Below are 25,702 nucleotides of genomic sequence, written 5' to 3'. Positions count from 1 at the left end.
TATTTTAAATTATGTACGCTAGTATAATAAATACTTATTGCCATTTGCTAATTAATTGAAATTAAATCAGTCAGTCTTTCTCCTGAGTATTGATGTAATTATACTCAATTACACTGTCTAATTGGATATTTATTTTACATTTCAGTTGTTTGAGATTATATCCATCTCTTTGATTATTTTTTTAATGCGCCACTAAAACGTTTTACTTTAATTGGGGGAGGGGGAATTTATTAAAAGTCTTCTATGTTATACTTCATACTCTAGTAAAATCAATAACATAAACTCTTTTAATCACATGAATGGCAGGGGATTTACCATAGACAAAAAGATTGTAATGAAAAAACTGGACACTAGGTGGCAGTCTTATTCACATATCAATTCATCTCTCTAACAATTGTAGGCTCTTTCTTCCACTTTCATTTTCTAAATATAATTGGGGTTGGAACAATTGTGACATTTGAGATTACAGTTGGAAAAATCAAATCTGTATAAGAAACCAATTCTAGTAATATGTCTTATCGTAGGAAGACCTTGTTGTATGATTCATGAAAAACAATAGCTGTGCCAGTAATTTCTGCAAAATAATCCTAATATTTATGAGAATGTCTTCTATCTGTTGTTATCCTTATCTCATACAGGATTGCACTTCTGAATACATCTGTGTGCCTGGACCCAGACATAGAATATCTAATAGATGTTTATTTCACTCAAGTATCAAATATTCATACAAATAAGCAATATATTCTTGTTGATTCAGTAAGTACACGCACATGTAAAAAAAAAGACTTGGGTGTTGGTTGCATATAACCATTATAGGTCAAATGGTTCTTGTCTAATGACGATAAGCCGTGATTTCATTGCTGCAGAATTCATAATATATGATTAGGTGTTGATGGCAATATTGTGTATGTTAAAAAAATAATCATTTTTTATTTGATATCCCTTGGGTGATGCTATTAGCGGATGCTAAATAAACCTTATAGCAAACCTTTAATTCATCCAGGGCAAACAAATTGGTTAGAGAAAGGGTACTTACCTTCCATCCACTGCCCACTGGTGTGTGAATACTGACCAGTGGTGGTGGGTGGAATATTTTTGAGGGGGCGGCAAACAATCCACCCCCTGACAGTCTGTTGGTCAAGTTACAGGCACTCCTCTCTGGTCAGTCAGTCATCAGCCCCACACTTACCCCATCTAGGTCGTGGGCAGCACTTGCTCCAGGAGGTGGGTGGCGGCTTCACCCTGCGTCTCTTCCTCCTCAGCTTCATGGCAGCTTCCCCTGCGTCTCCCCCTTTTCCTCCTTGGAGGACAATAGGATTGCTTCTCCTCTGTGCCAATCAGGTCTCCGGACACGTTTCCTGATTGGTCGGGAAGAGAATCAGAAAGACAATAGCGAATATCAACTCGCTATTGTCACACCACTGGGTGGGCTCAGGGCGCAGTGCTCTAAGCCCCAAGCCTACCCTTTTTTAAAGCCAATTAGAGCCTCAGGCTCTAATCATGTGCTTCTAAAAAATTAAGAAAAAACCCCATTGAAATCAATGTTTCTGGTGCCATGCATGTAGATTCTGGGCGGGTTCATGGATTAGGGGGGCGGAGCCCCTGTGCCCCCTATGGACAGGCCACCACTGATACTGACTCAATACTTTGTTGAGAATTAAAGCACTGCGCAAACTGTTGGCGCTATATAAATCCTGAATAATAATAATAATAATAATAATTACGTATTGTCTCCACACCCCAATGTAACAATTCATAGGCCATGGACAATTCATGGGTCTGGCGATTGTTCATTTAGGTGCTGAGAGGTACATTGTATGAAGGCAGGGGAAAGTATGTGCTTATACCTCCTACTCTAAAGCCCTGAAAGGGCAAAGTCCAGTTTCACTTTAATTACTCTGTGTGATATACATATATATATATATATATATATATATATATATATATATATATATATATATATATATACAGATTCACACTGTAAAACAGTGATGAATGGTTTTCTAATGAAGGAGAGAACATTAACTTAGGAAACTGTTAGAATTGTTCGAAATCAGTAATGGCTTTTTTCTAAGCCAGTAGGAAAAGGGGTATTCAAAGGGCATGGGGGACATGTTCCAATGCAAAAAAGTATAAACTACTTATTGACCGCCCACAGTATATATACATCATTACTTTGATGTTTAATACCAACCATAACCCCGGTATCATTTTTGCTGTGGGCAATTCGGCATCTGTTAAAAGTTACCTCAGCGGCAGATTTGCCACAGGATCACATTTAGGGGCGGACACTTTCCGGTCATTTCCGTGTGTACTGGAGCTATTGGTAAACCCTGAAATTATCCAATCCATTGGATGAATAGGCTGTAAGTCGAGTGAGGGCAACATGGCCTTCACTCGGCTCTATGCCCTTCAAGGACCAGATTGACCTCCGACATCACTTCTGGTCCTCAGGCAAATCATTTTTTTTTTATCCAGCTGTATTTATTCAGTTCAACTTATAACATCCAAGTGAAAGATGGGGTGGGGGGGAGGGGGTGTGTGTATATGTGTGTGTGTGTATGTAGGTGTGTACAAGTGTGTGTATGTGTATACATGCGTGTGTATGTGTATGTATGTGTGTACATGGCATTTGTCTGTGTGTCAGGAACAAGTTCAATTCTGTGCAGGTTCCTGCGACACACAGTAACGTGAACCAAGTCTTGAACAGAGGTACCTCAAGACTGAAAATGCTTTTCAAGGGTGCCCGACTGGAAAAAGGTTGAGAAATACTGCTCTATAATGTTAAAAAATAACATCCGCAGTATCCTAGAATCACTTCCAACCAGGGAAACATTGACTTCTGGGGCTGTCACTATAGTGGTGCATTTTGGGGTACCTGCGCTTTCACAAGTCTAGCCACTGTCCAGGAACTGTGGGCTAACGTTGCTGGACTTCAATGCCTTTTTCTTTTCAAAGAGTTTCTTGAGATTTTTGATAAGAATATAGCCATTGTAAATACAGTAGCATCAGTAAAATCAGTAGATAAACAAACAAGCAACTGAAATAAACAAAGATGTAGTGGTATACAATCTATTACTATTATCATTATAAACAAATACAGTAATGATTGCTGTACTTTGCCCGTTCAAGTTGCAGATCAAGCTGAAATGCATAGGATGTTGTAGTCCTCAAATGAGAGGGCAAATATTTGTAAGAAAAGTAGGTGTCCATTGTGCACTTTGGTTTAATAACATTAGTTGTGGGTAGTTAGAGGTGTGAGGGGTCTAGGTGTATAGGTTTGTGCAGCCCCTGGCTGCGAAGACTCCGGCCAAGCGAAGACTCCGGCCAAGTGGATCATAACTGCCAGAAGCGTTCAGAGTGGTGTGCCCTTGTAACCGCTAATGCTCTCTTCGTGTCTTTTTTTCCCTGCCCATCCACCCCTATTGGGAACTCACTGTGGATGGGGGAACTCTGCCTTGTACGTATGGAGGCTTAGGAGAGTGGTCAATGGTCAATGGGCCTTTTTAGCACCGCCGTTATAGCTAACGTTGTTGTGTGCGGGCTTGAAAGCCAGTGCGTGTATAAAGCCTTGGAGCCTTCCAGCATTAGGGAGATAAGGGGGGGGGAGGGGGATGCTGATGTTATGGGGACATTTGGGGAGACGGAATTAGACAGTTTAGAAAAGACCTTAAAGTGGAGGGCCACCCTGAAAAACAAAAATACATTAAAATTGAGCAAAAAATCCAAAAAAAAAAATGCATTTTTTTTTTCAACTTACCAGAAATGCCTGTTGCTAGGCATATCGTCCTAATCTGCCTCTTCCTCCTCCGCGGTGATCTTCGGTCTTCTCTCCTCCGTGCGGTGTCTTCTGAGTAATGGGGCACTGTGTGTTCTGAGAACTGTGTGTCCCAGAACACAGCGTGCCCCATTCACAAAGCGCTGCGCGACTCGCGCATGCGCAGTAGGAAATGGGCAGTGAAGCCGCAAGGCTCCACTGCCTGTTTCCCTTAGTTAAAATGGTGGCGCCGGGACCCGAGAGCCGAGGGATGGGTCAGCCTCGGGTGGTCGACATTGCAGGCGCCCTGCTTATTAAAAGTCAGCAGCTACAGTGTTTGCAGCTGCTGAATTTTACTTTTTTTTTTTAAAGCTGGCTCTCCTCTTTAAGCAAATTGTGGTATGAATGTATTAATGCGGGAGTGGAGGGGGGGGGGGGGCAATCATTTTTTAACTTTTTTTTGCTTTTAAAGGTAAATGAGAAATCTGGGATATTTTTGACCCCAAATGTCTGAGTAGTGAGGACCTTTCATGCTTATTTATATTACAAGGGTTTACATTTCTTATAATAGGAATAAAAGTTATCCAAAAAAATAAAAATAAAAGGACAGTGTAAAAAAGAAAAAGAAAAAGTAAAAACAAAAAAGCTAATGCATGCTTAAGACGCACCCGCATATGTAAACGGTGTTCCAACCACACATGTGAGGTATCCCGTGATTGTTAGAGCAAGAGCAATAATTCTAGCACTAGACCTCCTCTGTAACTCTAAAAAAGGTACTCTTTAAACACTTTTTTACAAATACAGTGTGACATAAAATATTGCAATGATCATCATTCTATTCTCTAGGGTCTCTGCTAAAAAAAAATATATAATGTTTGGGGGTTCCAAGTAATTTTATAGCAAAATAAATACTAATTTAAATTTGTAAACAAAAAGTTCCAAAAAAGGCCTGCTTAGGAAGTGGCTAATTATTCCATTTGCCAAGGTTTAGCAATTTTAACCCCTTCCCACCTGACCCGGCATCCCTTTAAAAGTAAACGCTAAATGTCTGGGGAGGAGGGGGGGAAGAATCGGCTATCATGTGACCACTGTGATTGGTTATCAGATTGGTCACATGATGGGATACCTGTCTCGTCAGCTACCGATCATTAATAGAAACCAAGAGCTGTCTTTAACAGCTTGATCGTCTTGCGCTGAGCACGCAGTGAATGCATTCTCTGCACAGAAACATCAGCCATCCAGACCTCCAAACAAAAGAATTCAGTCAAAGCCATGGTTTGGACCAAACCCAGAACCCATCCCTATAAAATGTTCCTGCACTTTTCTTGGCCAACCCCTTGTGCACCACAATGTACCGTGCAATCACATGTGTCTCAACTGATTTCCTTACACTATATATGTGCTTTAGGGTGGCATTCAGAAGTCAGAGCAATGTAAATGGGACTATAGCCCAGCTTCAATAAAACAATTTAAGCTAGGGAATCTCCTGCTTAGGACAGGGTCTCTAGAAGTGTAATACGTACTGTACCTTATACCTTGCTTCAGAAGGCTCCCTCCATCTGTGTAGCCTGTCCCCTAAAACCTCTTCTTTAAAGCACTCTAACGGGTGGTCACACACTAATATCATATAGGTACAATTCAAGATCAAAAGTCCTGCATTTGTGAGTGAGGGGCCACCCACAATCCAGAACATTGGAGAGAAGAGGTGAGTACCAGAGATAGGAATAAGGTAAATGTCATACCTTATTCATCTATCTCTAGACCAAACAAGTAGTTGACCCCTATTTTAGGAAGTGGAGTAAGTCCCCAATATTTGCTTGCCTACAGACTTTTTAGAAGCTATGTTAACTTAAGGATACATCAATTTTCCTTAAAATGACACTATTAATTGGAGACCCCAGATTATGTTATAGTGATTAGTGATAAGTGAGTTTACAATATAAAGAAGCTGACACTATATACTATATATATAGATATAGATATATACAGGTCAGCACAGTGGTGTAGGGGGTATCACTCTCGCCTGGCTGGTTCGAATCCTAACCACGACACTACCTGCCTGGAGTTTGCATGTTCTCCCTGTGCCTGCGTGGGTTTCCTCCGGGTACTCTGGTTTCCTCCCGCATGCCAAAGACATGCTGGTAGGTTAATTAGATCCTGTCTAAATTGTTCTTAGTATGTATGAATGTGTATTAGGGACCTTAGATTGTAAGCTCCTTAAGGGTAGGGACTGATGTAAATGTGCAATGTATATGTAAAGCGCTGCGTAAATTGACAGCACTATATAAGTACCTGAAATTAAAAAATATATATGTGTGTGTATGTGTGTGTGTGTGTGTGTGTGTGTGTGTGTGTGTGTGTATAGGTATAAGTATATAAACAAGTGACATGAATGTCTTACATTCCACAACATAATCCATGACTTACAAAGAAAAAAAAAAGTAAGTCATCTGTATGACTACACAAGTCCTGTCTTGCACACATTCCTTGTAGTTTTTTTTTCTCCTTCAGTGTATGTATGGATGGTATCAGAAAAGAGTCCTTAAACAAGGGTAGGATGTAGGTCATCCATAACCATGACCAGCTGAGAGCAGGATTGTTTATTGTATGGTGTAATGTATAAGAAATGTTATCTAGGCCTCTCTTTTTTTTTTCAAATCTAATTTAATATGTTCTAAATCTAAACATTAGTATTATACGATTTTTAAACTTGGTAGGTCTTCATCGTTCATCGCGATCATTTTAATCATTAAGGGTTGGTATTGTAATCTATATACATTCTACAATAGTTAATATATTGTTTTAAAAAGCAAAGTAAGCGTTGCATAATGAGAATCATGCATTATACACTTTTTTCTGTAACTTTATCTGGCAATTTATTTCCTTTAAGCTTGGGCTGATTCCCCAGATTTCATCTCTAAGCAATCTCTGTACTGAAGAGCAATTAGAAGAATATGATTATTATAACTGCATTGAAATTGCTGCTGACATTGGAACAGAAATTCTGCCAGATGTCTGTGAGAAGCTTATTGTTAGCATGTCTGCGCGTATCCACAACGGCGCTGTTAGTAAGTATAAGATTTTTTTTTTCTGCTGTTAAAACTATCTGCAATTAAAGCAGGGCTAAGAACAAAATGCAAAATCTTTTATGTCATACACACTGCCACTAGCATTAACACAGCAGTTTTTCATTTTCAGATTATTTTTTTATTTTACGTTACCTATTAGTAATCTGGCATTAGATCCATTCTTTTTCTTCCTGTAACAGACCAAGCTGTCCATCAAAAGACGCACTGGCAAAGGTGCTTACAGAGGTCAGCTTTTTTTATATATGGATTAATTTTTAGAAAAAGGGAAAAAAACATGTTATCACTGCAGTTTACATGTGATAACAGGATTTGGGCTTTGATTTGTTTGTCTTTTATGTTTTCCTTAACCCAGGACCCTGCATTCACTATATCTGGTCTCCCACAGTACACAGAACATGGAAATGCAATTGTTTTAGTAAATATAAACTGCTAAATACATTTTCTCATCAGCAGTTGGAGCAGTCTTGTGACTTCTATCAGTGTCTGGTTAAAGCATGTAGGAGGAGTTTTCATTCTCCCTTGACTGTCCTCCGACTGTTCTATGAGGCTGTATGACCCCTCACCCTCTTTCTGGACAGTGCTGATTGAGCATGTGCAGAGTGCCTCCTAGGCAAGGCTGGCCCAAGACATTGTGCTGCCTGGGTCCAAGAATGGTCCATGTCACTTCTGCATTCCCGTCCACATGTCATCTCTGTGTTCCCGTACACATGTCACCTATGCGTCCCCGTACACATGTCACATCTGTATCCCTGTCCACATGTCACCTCTATGTCCCCGTCCACGTGTCACTTCTGTGTCCCCATCCACATGTCATCTCTGTGTCCCCGTCCACATGTTACCTCTGCTTCCCAGCCCACATGTCACCTCTGCTTCCCCGTCCACATGTCACCTCTGTGTCCGAGTCTACGTGTCACCTCTGCATCCTAGTCCACAAGTCTGCCTTCTTAACCACTTCCCGACCAGCGCATGACGATGTACGTCGACAGAATGGCACGGGCAGGCAAATGGGCGTACATGTACGTCCCTTTAAATTTGCCGTCCTGCCATCGGGAGCGCGCCGCCGCCGGCACGCTCCCGCGCTGGTCGGGACCCCCGTGAGTCCGGTCGCGGGACCCGCGGACTCGATCGCCGCGGGCATCCCCGCGATCGTCTCACGGAGCGGCCGAATGGAGGAAATGCTGTATAAACAACATGTTTCCATTCTGCCTAGCAACTAGTGACGCTGATCTCTGCTCCATGTGATTGGAGCAGAGATCAGTGTACACTAAATGAAAGCCCAACCCCCCCACAGTTAGTAACACACCCCTAGGAACACTTAACCCCTACACTGCCACCCACTGGTTAACCCTTTCACTGCCAGTGTCATTTACACAGGAATCACTGCATTTATATAGCAGTGATTACTGTATAAATGACAATGGTCCCAAAAATGTGTCAAAAATGTCCGATGGATCCCCGACAATGTCGCAGTCACAATAAAAATCACAGATCGCCGCCATTACTAGTAAAAAAAAATAATAAAAAATTATTAATAAAAATGCTATAAAACTATCCCTATTTTGTAAACGCTATAACTTTTGCGCAAACCAATCAATAATCGCTTATTGTGATTTTTTTTACCAAAAATATGTAGAAGAATACGTATCGGCCTAAATTGAGGGAAAAAATGTTTTTTTATATATTTTTGGGGGATATTTATTATAACAAAAAGTAAAAAATAATGCGTTTTTTTCAAAATTGTCGCTCTATTTTTGTTTATAGCGTAAAAAATTAAAACCGCAGGGGTGATCAAATACCACCAAAAGAAAGCTCTATTTGTGGGAAAAAAAGGACGTCAATTTTGTTTGGGAGCCACGTCGCACGACCGCGCAATTGTCAGTTAAAGTGACGCAGTGCCGAATCGCAAAAAGTGGTCTGGTCTTTGACCAGCAAATTGGTCCGGTCTGAAAGTGGTTAAACATCTCACTTCTGCACTAGTTGTCCATAGCTCTCACCCAGTGGCGGAATTATCAGGGTCGCAACAGTCGCAAGTGCGACTGGGCCCTGTAATTCTCGGCCACTTCAGGGGGCCCACCGGCAGCCCGCCCGCCGCCCGAGGGGCCCACCTGACTGTCCGGCCGGGGGTGTACGTGTGCGGTGTTATTAATGTCAGGTTCATGCCGTCCTTCACCAGCGTGAGAGAAGTGCTCGGTTGGCTCCGCCCCCGCCTCCCTTACAGTCGCTCTGGATAGGCGGGGGCAGAGCCAACCGAGCACTTCTCTCACGCTGGTGAAGGACGGCATGAACCTGACATTAATAACACCGCACACGCACACCCCCAGCCGGACAGTCAGGTGGGCCCCTCGGGCGGTGGGCGGGCTGCCGGTGGGCCCCCTGAAGTGGGCGAAAATTACAGGGCCCAGTCGCATTTGCGACTCTGCGACACAAAAAAACCTTCAGCCAATGCAGTGAAGGCACTCTCTGAAGCAAGGAGCAGCGGAGGCACGCTTCGTGGAGGAACTTTACGTCACTCTGCAGGATTCACTCTGCAGGATTCTGAGGAGGGGGAATCGAGGGGGAATCGATCATCATCATCGACTGATTGGCGGTAAGTCACCACCCCCCCTCCAGATTGTGCCAGCCCGCCACCCCCCTCCAGTGCCACCACCTGCCCTCCATTGCCACCAGCCCACCATCGCCCCTCCAGTACCACCCCTCCAGACCCACCCCCTGCCCTCCAGTGCCACCAGCCCACTACCCCCCCCCTCCAGTGTCACCAGCCCCCCCCTCCAGACTGTTCTACCACACCCCCCCAGACTGTTCCACCCCACCCCCCCCCAGACTGTTCCACCCCATCCCCCCCTCCAGACTGTTCCACCCCATCCCCTCCTCCAGACTGTTCCACCCCATCCCCCCCTCCAGACTGTTCCACCCCCCCCCCCCCCGACTGTCCCACCCCATCCCCCCCTCCAGACTGTTCCACCCCATCCCCCCCTCCAGACTGTTCCACCCCATCCCCCTCCAGACTGTTCGCCACCACCGCCCCTCCAGACTGTGCCACCCCCTCCCTCCAGTGCCACCACCCCCCCTCCAGTGCCACCAGCCCACCACCCCCTCTCCAGTGCCACCACCCCCCTCCAGTGCCAACAGCCCACAACCTCCTCCAGTGCCACCACCACCCCTCCAGACTGTGCCCCCCGCCCTCCAGTGCCATCACCACCCCTCCAGACTGTTTCACCACCCCCCTCCAGACTGCCACCACTGCCCCTCCAGACTGTGCCACCCCTCCCTCCAATGCCACCACCACCCCTCCAGTGCTACCATAGTGCCACCAGCCCACCACCCCCCCCCCCTCCTGTGCCACCACCACCCCTCCAGACTGTGCCACCCCCCTCCAGTGCCACCACCACTCCCCTCCAGTGCCGCTACCCCCACCTCCCTCCAGTGCCACCACCCCCCCTTAAGACTGTGCCACCACCACCCCTCGAGTGCCACTAGCCCACCACCCCCTTCCAGTGCCACCACCCCTCCAGACTGTGCCACCACCCCTCCAGTGCCACCACCTGCCCTCCAGTGCCACCAGCCCTCCACCCCCCCTCCAGACTGTGCCACCACCACCCCCCCTCCAGACTGTGACACCACCACCCCCCCTCCAGACTGTGACACCACCACCACCCCTCCAGACTGTTCCACCACCCCCCCTCCAGACTGCCACCACCGCCCTCCAGTGCCCCCCCTCCCTCCAATGCCACCATCCCCCCTCCAGTGCCACCACCCCCCCTCCAGTACCACCAGCCCACCACCCCCCCTCCAGACTGCCAACACCACCCCTCCAGACTGTGCCACCACCACCCCCCCTCTAGTGCCTCCACCACCCCTCCAGACTGCCACTAGCCCCCTCTAGTGCCACCACCACCCCTCTAGTGCCACCACCACCCCTCCAGACCCCTCCAGACTGTGCCACCACCCTTCCAGACTGTGCCACCGCCACCACCCTTCCAGACTGTGCCACCACCACCATCCCTCCAGACTGTGCCACCACCACCACCCCTCCAGACTGCCGCCACCCCTCCCTCCAATGCCACCATCCCCCCCTCCTCCAGACTGTGCCACCACCACCACTCCTCCAGACTGTGCCACCACCACCACTCCTCCAGACTGTGCCACCACCACCACTCCTCCAGACTGTGCCACCACCACCACCCCCCCCCAGACTGTTCCACCACCCCCCTCCAGACTGTTCCACCACCGCCCTCCAGTGCCACCCCTCCCTCCAATGCCACCATCCCCTCTCCAGTGCCACCACCCCCCCTCCAGTACCACCAGCCCACCACCCTCCCTCCAGACTGCCACCACCCCTCCAGACTGTGCCACCACCACCCACTCCAGTACCACCGCCACCCCCTCTCCAGTACCACCACCATGCCACCCACCTCCAGTACCACCGCCACCCACCTCCAGGACAACCATGCCTCTCCAGTACCATCGCCACCCTCCTCCAGTACCACCACCCACCCTCCGGTACCACCGCCACCCCTCTCCAGGACCGCCACCCCCCTTCAGTACCACCACCGCCACCCACCTCCAGTACCACCGCCACCCCCTCTCCAGTACCACCACCATGCCACCCACCTCCAGTACCACCGCCATCCCTCTCCAGGACCATCATGCCTCTCCAGTACCATCACCACCCTCCTCCAGTACCACCACCCAGCCTCCAGTACCACCGCCACCCACCTCCGGTACCACCGCCACCCCTCTCCAGGACCGCTACCACCTTCAGTACCACCACCGCCACCCACCTCCAGTACCACCGCCACCCACCTCCAGTACCACCATCAGCCCCCCTCCAGTACCACCACCACCACCCACCTCCAGTACCACTGCCACCACCTCCAGTACCACTGCCACCCCTCTCCAGGACCACCACCGCCACCCACCTTCAGGACCACCATCCCCCTCCAGTACCACTGCCACCCCCCTCCAGTACCACCACTGCACTGGTGACACAGGTTTCACTCGGGACACAGGCTGCACAGAAATGTTTTACTTTGTTCTACAGTGGAAAAAAATATAGTATCAAAATCATGCTTTTCGGGGGGGGGGGGCCCTTCCTGATTTCTTGCATCGGGGCCCTGAGGTTTCTAGTTACGCCTCTGCTCTCACCTTTGCACACCATTCCATCAACACCTCTCCCCCATGCACTATTTTGTTTGGTGCTGCACACTTCAAAGCGAATCTTCCCTTCTAAGACTGACAACCCATTCTCGTTTTAGCAGTTAACACTGATGTTTTAGGCCAGCTTGGGCTCAGCACACAGCACACTGGCTGTTCTGCCTCTCTCACACAGCTGCAGTTTGCAAAGTAACTTGGTTGGCCAGTCGGCAGTAACGGCTCCTGGGGCACCAGTCTAGCACCTGTCTAGTGTGCCGTCGCTTGCAGCTCCCCTGCCCCCCCGTCTCAGGGGAGCTCTGCAGTGAGATCATCAGGATGCCTCCATGTTCACACTTCCCCCATCCTATGTCAGCCTGCTCCTACTCGTTCCTTTCTGTATGAACTAGTAGGAGCAAGTGTCCATGACAGAAGCCTCTCTTGGGGCATCCTAGTGGCGCAGGGCATGCCGGCATGAATGGTCAGTCTGCCCCTGATCTTGGGCGTCAATTTGCCATCTCTCTTAACGCGGGACCCATGATAGGGCCGGCCCTGCTCCTAGGGCTCTGTACTATCAGTAGATGGATTGGGCACAGTAAAAGAAGGGAGGATCAGAGAAGACGGGATCAAACAGTCTTTTTACACAATGCGGAGGGTTAACCCCTTAGGTTCCACAATGAATATAACAGGCAAGCTTTACTGCATACACAGATTTATTTTACTCTTGTAGTAACACTTTAACTTTTTTCTAAAAATATAAGTCGATCTAAAACTACCCTATCTTCAGGGTGATAGCAGTCTTGCGTAATTTCCCTTTAGAATGAACAGCGTTGTCACCACCAAACAGTAAGTGGAAAAATAATATATCTGTTGGAATAACAGGAAACAAAAGGATGTTAAAGGCATTGCTCCCTTTCAAATATTTTCATTCTTTTAAAGCGGTTGTAAAAAAAAACCCCAAAAACTGGAAGGCAAAGGCATAATGAGCTTGTTTGCACCACATACTAGCTCATCATGAAATACTTACCTTATAACGAAGCCCCGGCATTGCCTCCCGCTCACCGTTGAGGGAGCTGACATGTTCCCTCTGCGTTCCTTTTGGAAGTCCACTTTCCGACAAGGAGCTGATTTGCCAGCAGCACCCGGCGGACCTTCAGAGCGCATGCGCCGATGACATCAGTAGCTGCATGCAAGGTGAATATCTCCTAAACCATACAGGTTTAGGAGATATTCATTTTACCTACAGGTAAGTCTTATTATTATTTGAAAGCGGGTTATACAACCGCTTTAACTAGGCATTAGAGAAGTTATATTCCCTGTGTTGTTTGTGTGCCTTACCTTTTAATGGTGGGCTTACATGTTGTGGCTGCAGTTTGTGTCTTGGCTCTTTGATTTCCCTATATCCATGTGTTGCTGCATCTACTTCTTGTTCCGGGTTACACAGCGTCCATTCAATGCCTAGTCATTTCCTTTGTATTGCATCACGAATGTAAGAGTGATAGCGTGATGAAAACACATCTCTGCCAGCATGATGATCTTGTTAAATGTTCCGCCTGTTTGTGCCCAATCTAATTGCTATTTTACCCTCACCTGCATCAGTGTTAGACTAACAGATCCAAAGATTGTGGGATATATAGTTTTTTCTCAGGAAGGTCATGCATTGATCTGTGCAGTGCCTTGCCATATAACTCATGTTTGAACACAAACTGAAACCTCTGACACAGGAATGTGAAGATTTATACTACTGTACAGGCTAACAAATGGCATCATGAGACTTCATGTGTAATTTTTTTATTTTGTAAATACAGTAGTTACACTTTAATTACAATGCACACCAGATATATTTCCATTTGTATTAACAATAACAGTTATTTAAAAATGCAATTTAAGGGTAACGTTTGAATATATTGTGATGTTTGGGGTTGTCATTCAAATGTAGTAGCAATTTTTAATGAGTTCACACCAGCCAGGAACTACATTTCAGTGCTTGAGGGCTCACTTTTATTCAAAATGAAAGTAAAATCCAACGTGAAACTGTTTCCCTCACAGTGGGTTTCCAACATTAACAGGAAAATAAAATGATAAGCAGACTTCTGTCTCTCTCTTGCAGCGCTGCTAAAGCATCAAGCCTAGGCCTTTAGTTTGGTCTCACAGACCATTGCAAGGCATTACTGTGCTCACATACCATTCAATACCTCTCACAGCTTTCCCTCTGCACTCTCACTTGGATCACTGTACAGACATGCACACTCCTGACTGCCCGTCTGGCAGCACCACGGACTTCTAAGGAGGGGTGGAGCCCAAAACTACTGGCATGACCTTGCTTATAACTCAGCCTGTTAACAGGGCCGTTTTTAAGGCAGGACAAAAGGGGCATCTGCCCTGGGCCCTGTCATTGTTGTGGGGCCCAAAGCAGCTGCCTCATACTTGCCAACTATCCTGGTTTAAATTCCCTGAGGTTTTAGTCCTTTGCTGTGTCCCGATATCTCAGTGTGAAGTGCTGCTACTAATGCTGCTCAGCTCTGTCCTATTGTTGTATACAGATGACTGACCTGCAAACCCTGTGTTTATATGTAAATTACCAACATTCATATGTAAATAGCGGCAGCATTCATATGTAAATAGCGGCTGCCCGGCTGCATTGATATGTATATCATGCCCCCCTGGTCATATCCACAGTAATCTCTAGCAATCAATCAACAAGCAGAAGTCATTTGCTGTAACCTCTAGTAACTAATCAGTGAGCCGTAATGTGTGCTGTAACCTCTAGCAACCCATCAGTGAGCTGTAATGATGCACTGTAACCTCTGGCAACCAATCGCAATAGCTGCCTGATCTGATTCAGTAAACTGATTTTGAGTCTAGCTGATATTTATTGTATGTCTCAGAACAGGTGGAGAGAAAAACTGCATGGGGGGGGGGCCAAGAAAAGTTTTGCCCAGGGTCCAATCAATATTAAAGATGGCCCTGCCTGTTAATCTCTGGTAAGATCTGGACACTGGTTTGGAGGTTTCTGCTCACTCAGAGCTCTTCAAAGTCTCTAAGCTCCAGACCCTGATTCGTGAATCATAGAACTGATGTAAGTTTGAGAACCTGTGTGCCGTTTGCCTATACTCACACAGTGCCAGGGCCTGGCATTGTCACTATATATTTACATATATATCTATAGGTCACTTAAAGTACCCATTAAAATGGATGGCATTTTTAACATATTTGAACAAGCAAACATTAGATCTGTATTCAAGCATTGCCTACAGATAAAGGCGATATACTTCATCATAAACAAAAAAGAAATTTTTTTCAAATATTTGTTCATTAAGAATATTGATAGAAATTATGTACCATGGAAAAAGTAAGCAAACCCTTGGCTTCAGAAACTTATATTGCCCCATTCAGCCCTTACTGCATGCAAACTTTTGTCATTTACAAGATATTTGTGGATTTCCTTGAATTAACTACCAGTTTCAAATCCACCTACAACATTTCAATGGTATTCAAATAAGGGCTTTGGCTAGACAAGTCCATAAGCCTCCATTTCCTTTTTTTCTGCGTAACTCCTTGGTGGATTTGCTAGTGGGCTTCAGATGATTAGGATATTGAAATATCTTTTTATGGTTCAACTTCAATTTTTGGACAGATGGCCTTACATTGTCACCAAGTAAACTTTGTTATGATACAGCTAATTGGATAACAGCAAGCTACAAAGGCCTCAAAGCAGCAAAGAAACCCTAAATCAAAATATTCTCACCACCGCTCTTCACAGTTGCTTTATGGTTCTTCTCTAGAAATTCTGTTTTGGTTTGAGTTAAACATGTCTGCTGTTACTGTGGCCAATCAGCTCTGTCTGATTCCTTAATCCACAGAGCATTGTTCTTAAAGACCTGGTCTTTGTCTATATGTTTACGGCAAACTGTAAAAAAATGTATCTTTGTAACAATGGTCACCAGGACAAATAGAGAGGTTAAATCTTCCCAGTGGGAATACAGACAGCAATAACAGCAAATTCACTGCTCCTAGGTGCTGAGGCATTGCAGGCTTGAAACTGGCAATATTGGGACATGGGTGACTTAAAGAGGATCTGCAGTCTGCTCACATAATTTGTAATAAAAACAAAAGCTTCCCTCCAACCACTTTGCATATTATTTTATATATACTGGGATTCTGTACTTGCCAAATATGCTGCAGAAATCTCCCTCCACTGGGTCTGGTGGCAACCATTTTAACTGTGGGCAGCTGAAGCTGCTGCCTGTTCACTTCCTGTATTTACACAGAGGCACACCCCCAGCTCTGCAACCCTGCAGCTCTCATTTGCCCTCGCATGACTCATCCCCCCTCCCTTCCTGGCAAACTCTCAAGAGAGTGAGATAGAGAGCTGTGCATGATGTCATACACCTAGGCTAATGACAAAACAAGAAACAGGAAGTTGGCTTTATAAGTTATTTACTGGCAGAAAAAATGAATTTTACTATCCAAGGTTAAAACAACAAGAGCAGAAGATTTAAAAGATAGAAAGTTGAAAAAATGACTGAAGGTCCGCTTTAAAGGATTTGTACAGATTCACGGTGGCAGCTAGAAATAAATATAAAACAGTAGTTCATGGTACATGTTGTCATTAATATAATAAATATGGCCATAGATATTTCAGTAAAAACAAGTAATGCGCCTAACTTCTAGCAACACTTGCAATTATCATCAATTTCATTGAGAATGATAGAGCTTGAGGCACTGAAAGGCTTTCATTATCGTAGAGAGAGGGGGAAAATTAGAAAGCCTCCCCATGGTCAGTTCTGATTTTTCACGCCTCTGTATAGAAGATTAAAGGACCCAAATGACTGTGCGTGTGCGTGTGTGTTAGTTAAGGATCAGAGCAGCTCTTCAAGTCATGAAAGGAGGAGCAAATATTTCCTTATACTTATTCTTTGAGCGATATCTCATCACCTTTGTGCACCTAACGAGCATGAGTGGGCAGTATTCTTGTATTCTTTTATTTATAGATATATAGATCTAGATCTATATAGGTCTATAAATATATATATATATATATATATATATATATATATATATATATATCTGTCTATCTATAGATAGATAGATAGATAGTAATATAGATAGATAGATAGATAGATAGATAGATAGATAGATAGATAGATAGATAGATAGATAGATAGATAGATAGATAGATAGATAGATAGATCATATATCTATAGATATATATATATTTAGGTGTGTACCAGGATCGGTAACTGATATCTGTAAAAAACGATTTGTCCGAAAATTGTAGTTTTGGTTAATTTCAGACCCACAAAGTAATTCTCTGCAAACTGTATTTCATCAATCGTACTTGTTAAGAGAACCTTTTAACATTCCATTAAAACAGCGCATTCCAACCTGACATTAACCTCGAAGACAGGCATTCTCAAGCATATTATCTTTTGAATACTATAGACTAGATTAAAGGGAGGAATTACCTTCAGTAAAATAAACTGAATGTAAGATGGTGGGTGGTAAGGAAGAAGACATTTGCATTTATTTTCTCAGATAATAAAAGTCTTTTTAAAAAAACTTTAAAAGGTTTATTCAAAATAATTTACTATATATTTCACCTAAAATAAATGTAGGTACATTTGGTATCTAATAGGCATGACATGATAGACACATACATGTGAGCACTTGTTGCTAAATCTCAGCTGGTGCATATGAAAAAGACTAGGTTTTGGACCACGTTTTCACATTCTGACTGGCGGGGACCTGAGAGACTCTAAATATTCAGTGTGAAATGGCAATTTACGTTTGCTTGCCAATCTGTATCCTTGTCAATTTGCTTGTGAACCTGTGTTCATTTTGAACATTAGCTAGCACAGTAATTTTAAATTTGTTGTAAACTCAAAATCAATTTTCTCATGTCTCACTGTATGCAGCTTTTCTAGGCAAATACTTTTTTGTGAAAATTTTTAAAGTTTCTTGATGGCAGAGTATGTCAGTAAGGTTCCTATCACATGGGCGTTCCCTTTACTTCATCAGTTCAGTCTTTTTTTTTGTTATAAAAACAGATGAAAAATGCATACGGACTTAGGTTTTTGCATCTGTTGTGTACATTAGCGCCGACCGTACGCACATATGTGGCCTTGGCTTTAAGGGGTTATTCCGGGATAGTGAATGCCGCTGCATGCATCATCCCGATACCGTTTTTTTAGAGCGGCCAGTCGGCTCTTCAGGGATAAAAACCGATGCGGCTAAAGGCGGCTAAAAGTTCCCTCTCGAAGGAGTGAGAGGGGACTCATGTAAGGAAAGGGGCCTAACAAAACTTCCTGATTCAGGCTGACAACTGCTGTTGTCTTGCAATTAGTGGCAGTGCTTGTCAGCTGACCATGCACACTCTTCCAATTGGTCACTGGGCTGCCTATCAGATCTGTAAATGTCTTCTGCAGTACTGATAGGCAGCCCAGTGCCAGCTGGCTGAGTGTGCAGACCAAGTTAACAATATTGCTCCCAATTTTATGAGCAGTAGCTTAGTGACCTTGAACCAGGAAGGGCTGTTACTTTCAGGATTTATAAATCGAAAAAAATGTACAATAGATTCACCATAATACAAATTGCTTAATAACACTGCTCATTTGGAGGCATTCTGACAAACATACTGAAAAATACATTTTAGAATGAGAGTAGAAGTTACACAATGCAAACATCATGAAGTTACCCCTACTACGCTTCTTTTGACCCTTTATGGAGCTGTGTGTGCTTATTTTGCAAAAGATTACACAGAACTCAAATGGAAGTGTATGTAAAGCCCAAATGTATTTTTAGTTTTGGATGGAGACTTGGTCATGCCAAGGAGGTTTCCCTTCCCTTCCAGTCTCAGAGATACAGCAGGATTATTATTATTATACACAATTTATATAGCGCCAACAGTTTACACAGTGCTTTACAATGTATAGGGGGAACACCACAATTAAGTCCCATACACACTATCAGTTTTTCTGCTGAGTTTTTCCTTCAGGTTTACCAAAACCATTTAGTGCAAGGGTCTGCCTGATTGCATACAAATTGAAAATCCTAAGGTTTGACCTCATATTATATGGTTATGGTAAATCTGAAGGAAAAACTGATAGTGTGCATGGGGCTTTACAGTACAGTTCAATACAAAAGGTAGGAGGGCCCTGCTCGTAGAGCTTACATTCCAAAGGAAGGGGGTGGTACAAAAGGTAATAGATGCAGAGAATGATTTCATAGAGGTGGATGTTAGAGAACATTAGGGGGTAATTCCTCTTAGGCAGTTGTTTCCAGAAAAGGTTTACTCATCCGATTTTTTTTCTCACCTCCTGTCCCTGTGACCTGTCACCAGGCCAATAGAGAAGGCAAATCTGAGTGGGAAAACAGCAGTACATGACAGTGGTCCTATCCCTTCGCTACTGCAACCAAAACTAGTAAAAAGATTTGGCTTTACACAAACTTAATTGTAAACCTAATAAGATTTCTATTTTTTTTTTCACATTGCTGTGTTTACTAGATAGCTTGTGTAGTTTACTGAATGTTTTAACTTGATTCCCAAATTGAATGGATTAAATATTGACTGTTGCTGTAATCATTTTAATCATTCCAGAGTGTTCCTGTAATTCTGAAGGATCGTTAAACAATCATTGCAGCAAGATCGGCGGTCAATGCAAATGCAAGTCCAATGTTGTTGGAAGTTGTTGTGATAAGTGTGCTGTGGGCAGTTATGGATTTGGTCCCACTGGATGTGTAGGTATGATAATCCCACTTTCTACTGATCTGGTAGGGTTATTTGGCATATCTTTTCATCTATGACACAGGAAAGGTGGGAACATTTTTTTTTTTAATGCATACTCAAAATCTGACATTTTAACCCCAGGCCTTATCCCCTTACTCTGATTTACAAATGTGATATTTGAATGCCCATATATCATAAAACTAAGAATTTAATAAAATAAAGATTTTCAACTAGAAACAATTTAATGTTTTAGGATGGTCACAAGCAGTCTGATAAAAAAAAAAAAAAAAACTCAAAACTAGGAGCACCTGGGAGAAACCCTGCTGTCAGACCATTTATTTTACCAAAAATATAATTTTGGCATGCTATTTACTTGTAAATTACTCACTTTTCAGCAGCCCCTTCAGACTCAGTGCTGTCACTCAATTGACAATTTATAGTATTTCCCTTCAATCCTCCCCCAGCAGCTACATGAGGTTATGTAGAGAGATGAAGGGAGGGGCATCACATGGGGTTAATTAGTCGCCTTCTAATGGGGACACTAGTTCTAGTGACATTTCGGGATTCCCTCATTTTGGAGGGAATTTTTCTCACTTCCTGTTTTGGGTATGGGCCAGGAAATAAAGAAAAATCTACCCAATGGGACACAGATGGCAAAAAAAAAAACCCAATAAACTGACAGGAGTTATAGTCTTCATCTACTCTATCCAAAATGATTAAAAGATTTGCCTTTAGTGATATTTTATTTTATTTCAATCCTTAAACTTGCAACAGACCACAAAGCAAGAGTGAGAGGGCTGCATGTGGCCCATAAAACACCAGTTTGGCATGTCTGATACACTGTAGAAGCAATTTTACATATTTTAGAATTTTTCCCAAAGAACTTTAATGTTTGTCATATTTTTCTGGAAAGAAATGCTGGTTATTTTTTATGTTTCTCTCCAGTTAATAACACTGAAATCATATATATATATATATATATATATATTTTTTTTTTTTTTTTTTTTTTTTTTATTTGATTGTGACATACTTTTTTCTTATGAAGAAATAAACATATAAACCTATGATACCTGTCAAGAATTAGAGGCCTATACATATATTGAGTAGCACAATAAGAAATAATGTGTATGGTCATGTTTGTTGCCCTGTCTCCTAGGTTGCGATTGTCATATAAATGGTTCAATGAGTACATTGTGTGATCAGATTACTGGACAATGTGCTTGCCGCAAGGATATCCAGGGTCGTCGTTGTGATCGCTGCCTTCCTGGATACTACGGCTTTCCAAACTGTAGACCTTGCAAGTGTAATGGGAATTCAGACTCATGTGATCCAATAACTGGGGCCTGCAAGAGCTGCAAAGGATTTGCAACAGGCACCAACTGTGAACGGTATGGAAACCTAGAAAAAATCTTAATTAGATTGGTATATACACAGTATCTCACAAAAGTGAGTACACCCCTCACATTTTTGTGAATATTTTATTATATCTTTTCATGTGACAACACTGAAGAAATGACACTTTGCTACAATGTAAAGTAGTGAGTGTACAGCTTGTATAACAGTGTAAATTTGCTGTCCCCTCAAAATAACTCAACACCCAGCCAATGTCTAAACCACTGGCAACAAAAGTGAGTACACCCCTAAGTAAAAATGTCCAAATTGGGCCCAATTAGCCATTTTCCCTCCCGGTTTTATGTGACTCATTAGTGTCACAAGGTCTCAGGTGTGAATGGGGAGCAGGTGTGTTAAATTTGGTGTTATTGCTCTCACTTTCTCATACTGGTCACTGGAAGTTCAACATGGCAAAAAAAAAATAATATTAAACAAAACAATATAAACACTTGCTGCCACTCTAAATAAATAATAATGTGCAAAAATCCTACCAAGCAGTGTAGAATGAGCAGCGCTAAATACTCAGTGAATATGCGGATAATACACAATCTCAACTCAAATGTATCCAATAAAGTATACACATAACATAAATAACATTGAATGTTACCACTTTAAACTATAATAGCAACACCCTGTGAAGTGAATAGTTGCAATAGATTCTATGAATAAGTAAATAAATAAAGTGTTCAGTTTTAAAACACAAAGAGTCCAACGTTGATTAGATAGTGACCAGTGAATCAATTATAATTATAATTCATAAAGACTTCCAGAAACACTCCTCCACCACACCGCCGTGACTGTGACTTCAATCCCCTTATGTGCACACACTCACCGGCTATTTATGCCCCACACTGCCGTGTTTGGCTATAGATGCTTAAACCCTCTTTTCACAGGGATGAAGAGTGACAGATCTTCAGGTGTCAGTCAGAGGCAAATAAACAGCTCCTGATTAATCCTCTTCACACACTGTGTAGTGTAAACTGTAGCTCCCCAGTGCCGACAGCACTCATGCAGCCTCAGACCATGACACTCCCACCACTATGCTTGACTGTAGGCAAGATACATTTGTCTTTGAACTCCTCCCCTGGTTGCCGCCCCACACGCTTGAAACCATCTGAACCAAATAAGTTTATCTTGGTCTCATCAGACCACAGGAGGTTTCAGTAATCCATGTCCTTAGCCTGTTTGTCTTCAGCAAATTGTTTGCAGGCTTTCTTGTGCATCATCTTTAAAAGAGGCTTCCTTCTGAGAAGACAGCCATGCAAACCAATTTGATCCTGTGTACTGTACTGTGACATAGTGAAGCAGAGCATGATCCCCTCCCTTCAGAGACTGGGCCGCAGAACAGTATTCCAACATGATAACGACCCCGAACACATCTCCAAGATGACTACTGCCTTGCTAAAGAAGCTGAGGGTAAAGGTGATGGACTGGCCGAGCATGTCTCCAGACCTAAACCCTATAGAGCATCTGTGGGGCATCCTCAAAAGGAAGATGGAGGAGTGCAAGGTCTCTAACATCCCTCAGCTTCGCAATGTTGTCATGGAGGAGTGGAAGAGGACTCCAGTGGCATCCTGTGAAGCTCTGGTAAACTCCATGCCCAAGAGGGTAAAGACAGTGCTGGAAAATAACGGTGGCCACACCAAAAGTTTGACACTTTGGGCCCAATTGGGACATTTTCACTTAGAGGTGTTAAGTTATTTTGAGCGGACAGCAAATTTACACTGTTATACAAGCTGTACACTCATTACTTTACATTGTAGCAAAGTGTAATTTCTTCAGTGCACAATTAATCGTTAACAAATCATGATCTTGATTCAACTCCCCTTCACGATTTCTATTGCAGAATTTGCCGATTCATATAACAGCTGGAGAGACTTATCTGCTCACTCAGCTGTCAAAAGAAAACATCCAGGCAGTCTGCCAAGTTTTTAACATGAAACATTGCAACTAACTCTTCCTTCTTAGATCAAAGGGATAAACTTCTGTGTAAAAAAAAAATCCAGGCAGTCTGCCAAGTTTTTAACAACGTGTAAATGCAAGAATTTTAACCACTTAAAGTCCAAATCTTTTTCTGACACTTGCTTCTTAAGTCAAAATGAATATTTTTTGCTATAAAATTACTTGGAACCCCCAAACATTATATATATTTTATCAGCGACCCTAGGGAATAAAATGTCAATTGCTGCAATATTTTATGTCACACTGTATTTGCACAGTGGTCTTTCAAACGCAATCTGTTGGGAAAAAATACACATCAATAAATAAATAAAAAAAGAAACAATAAAGTTAGCCCAATTTTTTTGTTTTAATGTGAAAGATAATGTTATGCTGTGAGAATCATGAGAGAATCGTGATCTATCTTCTAAGCAAAAAAAATCGTGATTCTCATTTTAGCCAGAATTGTGCAGCTCTAATATATATATATTGTATATATATTGCAAATGACTGAGAAATGCTTGAAAAGTGGATATTTAACCCATAAAACATTATATGCTTTGAAACTTTGCTCTGCAGGTGTCTCGATAATTACTTTGGGAATCCGTTAAGGAGACAACCATGCCAGCCATGTATGTGTCCAGGTTCTCCTACAGGCAACCGATATTTTGCATATTCCTGTCAACAAAACCCTGATACCCTAGAGGTGGCCTGCAATTGTCTAGAGGGTTACACAGGTATAAAATCCATACTTTAAAAAGTTTTGTGAATGCTAATGACTTTACAGATTCATCTTCATGTATATTATAATATAGTGGTGCTAGTATTAAAAAAAAAAAAAAAGACTTTGCAGTCTAATAACATGCCTTTGTAACCTATGTGTTCAGGAAAGCTTCTTTACATCTGTCCTGAGCAGCAGTTGGAGATGGCCTAGTGTTGGGTATAGCATGTAAGCATAAATAAATATAGGAGTAGGTAAGTGTGGGTATTGATGTCAGCGATCATCACACACATCTGTTGCATAGAGAGAGTTTTATTCCACTCTTTCCAGGATGAGTAATCTTTCATCATCGATAGGCAGGATTTTTAGCTTTTGGCCTACTTACAGAGTTCTGCTGTTAGCCCATTCAGTTCAGGTTGGTGTACTCCAGAGACTGTATCGTTTTTAGCCACACATTTTTCCCATCATCGGCAGAAATACAGTCACCTTATATAAGCTTTATTGCACAGTTTCACAATACTCTAAGCTGCGTTTGGCTCAGTATTTAAAAAGGTATTCCTACTAGAGTTGTGTTTTTTTGTGCACCAAGGTGCACTGTGATGCTCCAGTAAATTGACTACCATAAATAGGTTAAGCTTCATATGTAGGTGTTTCCTCCAGTCTTTATAGACCCTCAGTAAGAGTTGACCATACTCACACTCTGCGAGAGAATCTACCACAGAAGCATGGGTAAAAGAACCGTGTAGCCAAGTTAGGCTAGTAGACACATGTTACAGGACTGAGTACTATACTACCTGTTGGCCTGCCAGAGTTATTTGGAGATGGGAGACTTGGCCTACAAGAGGTGTTTCTGATGCTGTAAAGAAGTGTTCTAGAATAAGGGCTGTCCTTCTACACATTTCTATTGTAAGCTGTCAAGCTTCTGTAGCGCTAAAGACACAGGAACATCATTACAATTTACATATTGAAAGGACTTGGTCAGCAAAGAACAATATTGTATTTTGTATAAGAGTGCCTCCAGTTCCCCCTGGGCCTTTCTTATAGGGGATCAGTAAAATGAATGCAGTTCTAGAGTGTATCCTATATGTATATGTCTTGTACCCCTTAACATCAATTTTGTATTTTGTATATGAGTGCTTCCAGTTACCCTTTTACTTTTCTAATAGGGGATCAGTAAAAATAATGCAGTTCTAGAGTGTATCCTAAATTATCTCCTTTGCTCTCTGCACCCAAATAAATGTTGACATGTTGACTATACATGACGACTTGACTGATTTTACCTCTGTAGGCATGGAGTATAGTATGTGCAGTATATAGTGTGTGTTTGAATATACTAATATATATTAGTATGAAAGTTATTATTTTTGTAAAATATGTAATTAACTGGTAATATTGATTGTTTCCTCCTATAGGAAAGAATTGTAATGAGTGTCCTGTTGGTTTTTATGGAGATATAGAAAAAGGAGAAAAATGTTTACCATGTCAGTGCAATAACAATATAGATATAAAAGACCCTGACGCATGTGATAAAGTCACAGGGGAGTGTTTAAAGTGTTTAAATAACACATATGGACGTCATTGTGATCGCTGCCCTTTTGCATACTATGGATATCCAAATTGTAGACCTTGCCAGTGTAGTGGCAATTCAGAGTCATGTGATCCAATAACTGGGGCCTGCAAGAGCTGCAAGGGATTTACCACTGGCAACAACTGTGAGAGGTATGGAAACCTAAAACATATATGCATATTTTACATAATATAAAAAAACACATACTTTATCATGGACAGAGTCATAGTGGATGACAAGTGATTAATGTTGAAGAGTCAATTGTTTTAATTTTTTAATGAATTCGGATGGTATTAGGAATTCCATGATAGAAAGTCCTAAAAATATATACACACCTCAGTGAGACATAACTTGGTTCTTTGGTATTGCCTAAAAAATT

At 42.8% G+C, this 25,702-nt stretch overlaps 1 protein-coding gene across 1 annotated transcript in view; it reads left to right on the top strand.

The window, feature by feature from the left end:
* Positions 1-25,702, top strand: part of LAMB4 (laminin subunit beta 4) — a 233,867-nt gene that overhangs the window by 101,690 nt on the left and 106,475 nt on the right. Inside the window, exons 19-24 of the mRNA XM_077472837.1 lie at positions 639-756; positions 6,648-6,825; positions 19,577-19,720; positions 20,862-21,093; positions 23,615-23,772; positions 25,169-25,475. Of these exons, the coding sequence (XP_077328963.1) occupies positions 639-756; positions 6,648-6,825; positions 19,577-19,720; positions 20,862-21,093; positions 23,615-23,772; positions 25,169-25,475 (1,137 nt within the window). The remainder of the gene's footprint in view (positions 1-638; positions 757-6,647; positions 6,826-19,576; positions 19,721-20,861; positions 21,094-23,614; positions 23,773-25,168; positions 25,476-25,702) is intronic.

This window comes from Lithobates pipiens, unplaced genomic scaffold, assembly GCF_037356315.1.
Source record: "Lithobates pipiens isolate NorthernLeopardFrog02 unplaced genomic scaffold, aLitPip1_a1.2 Scaffold_8, whole genome shotgun sequence".
Lineage (NCBI taxonomy): Eukaryota > Metazoa > Chordata > Amphibia > Anura > Ranidae > Lithobates > Lithobates pipiens.
Note: the sequence above shows the minus strand (reverse complement) of the source record. Positions and strands in the feature narration are given on the sequence as shown.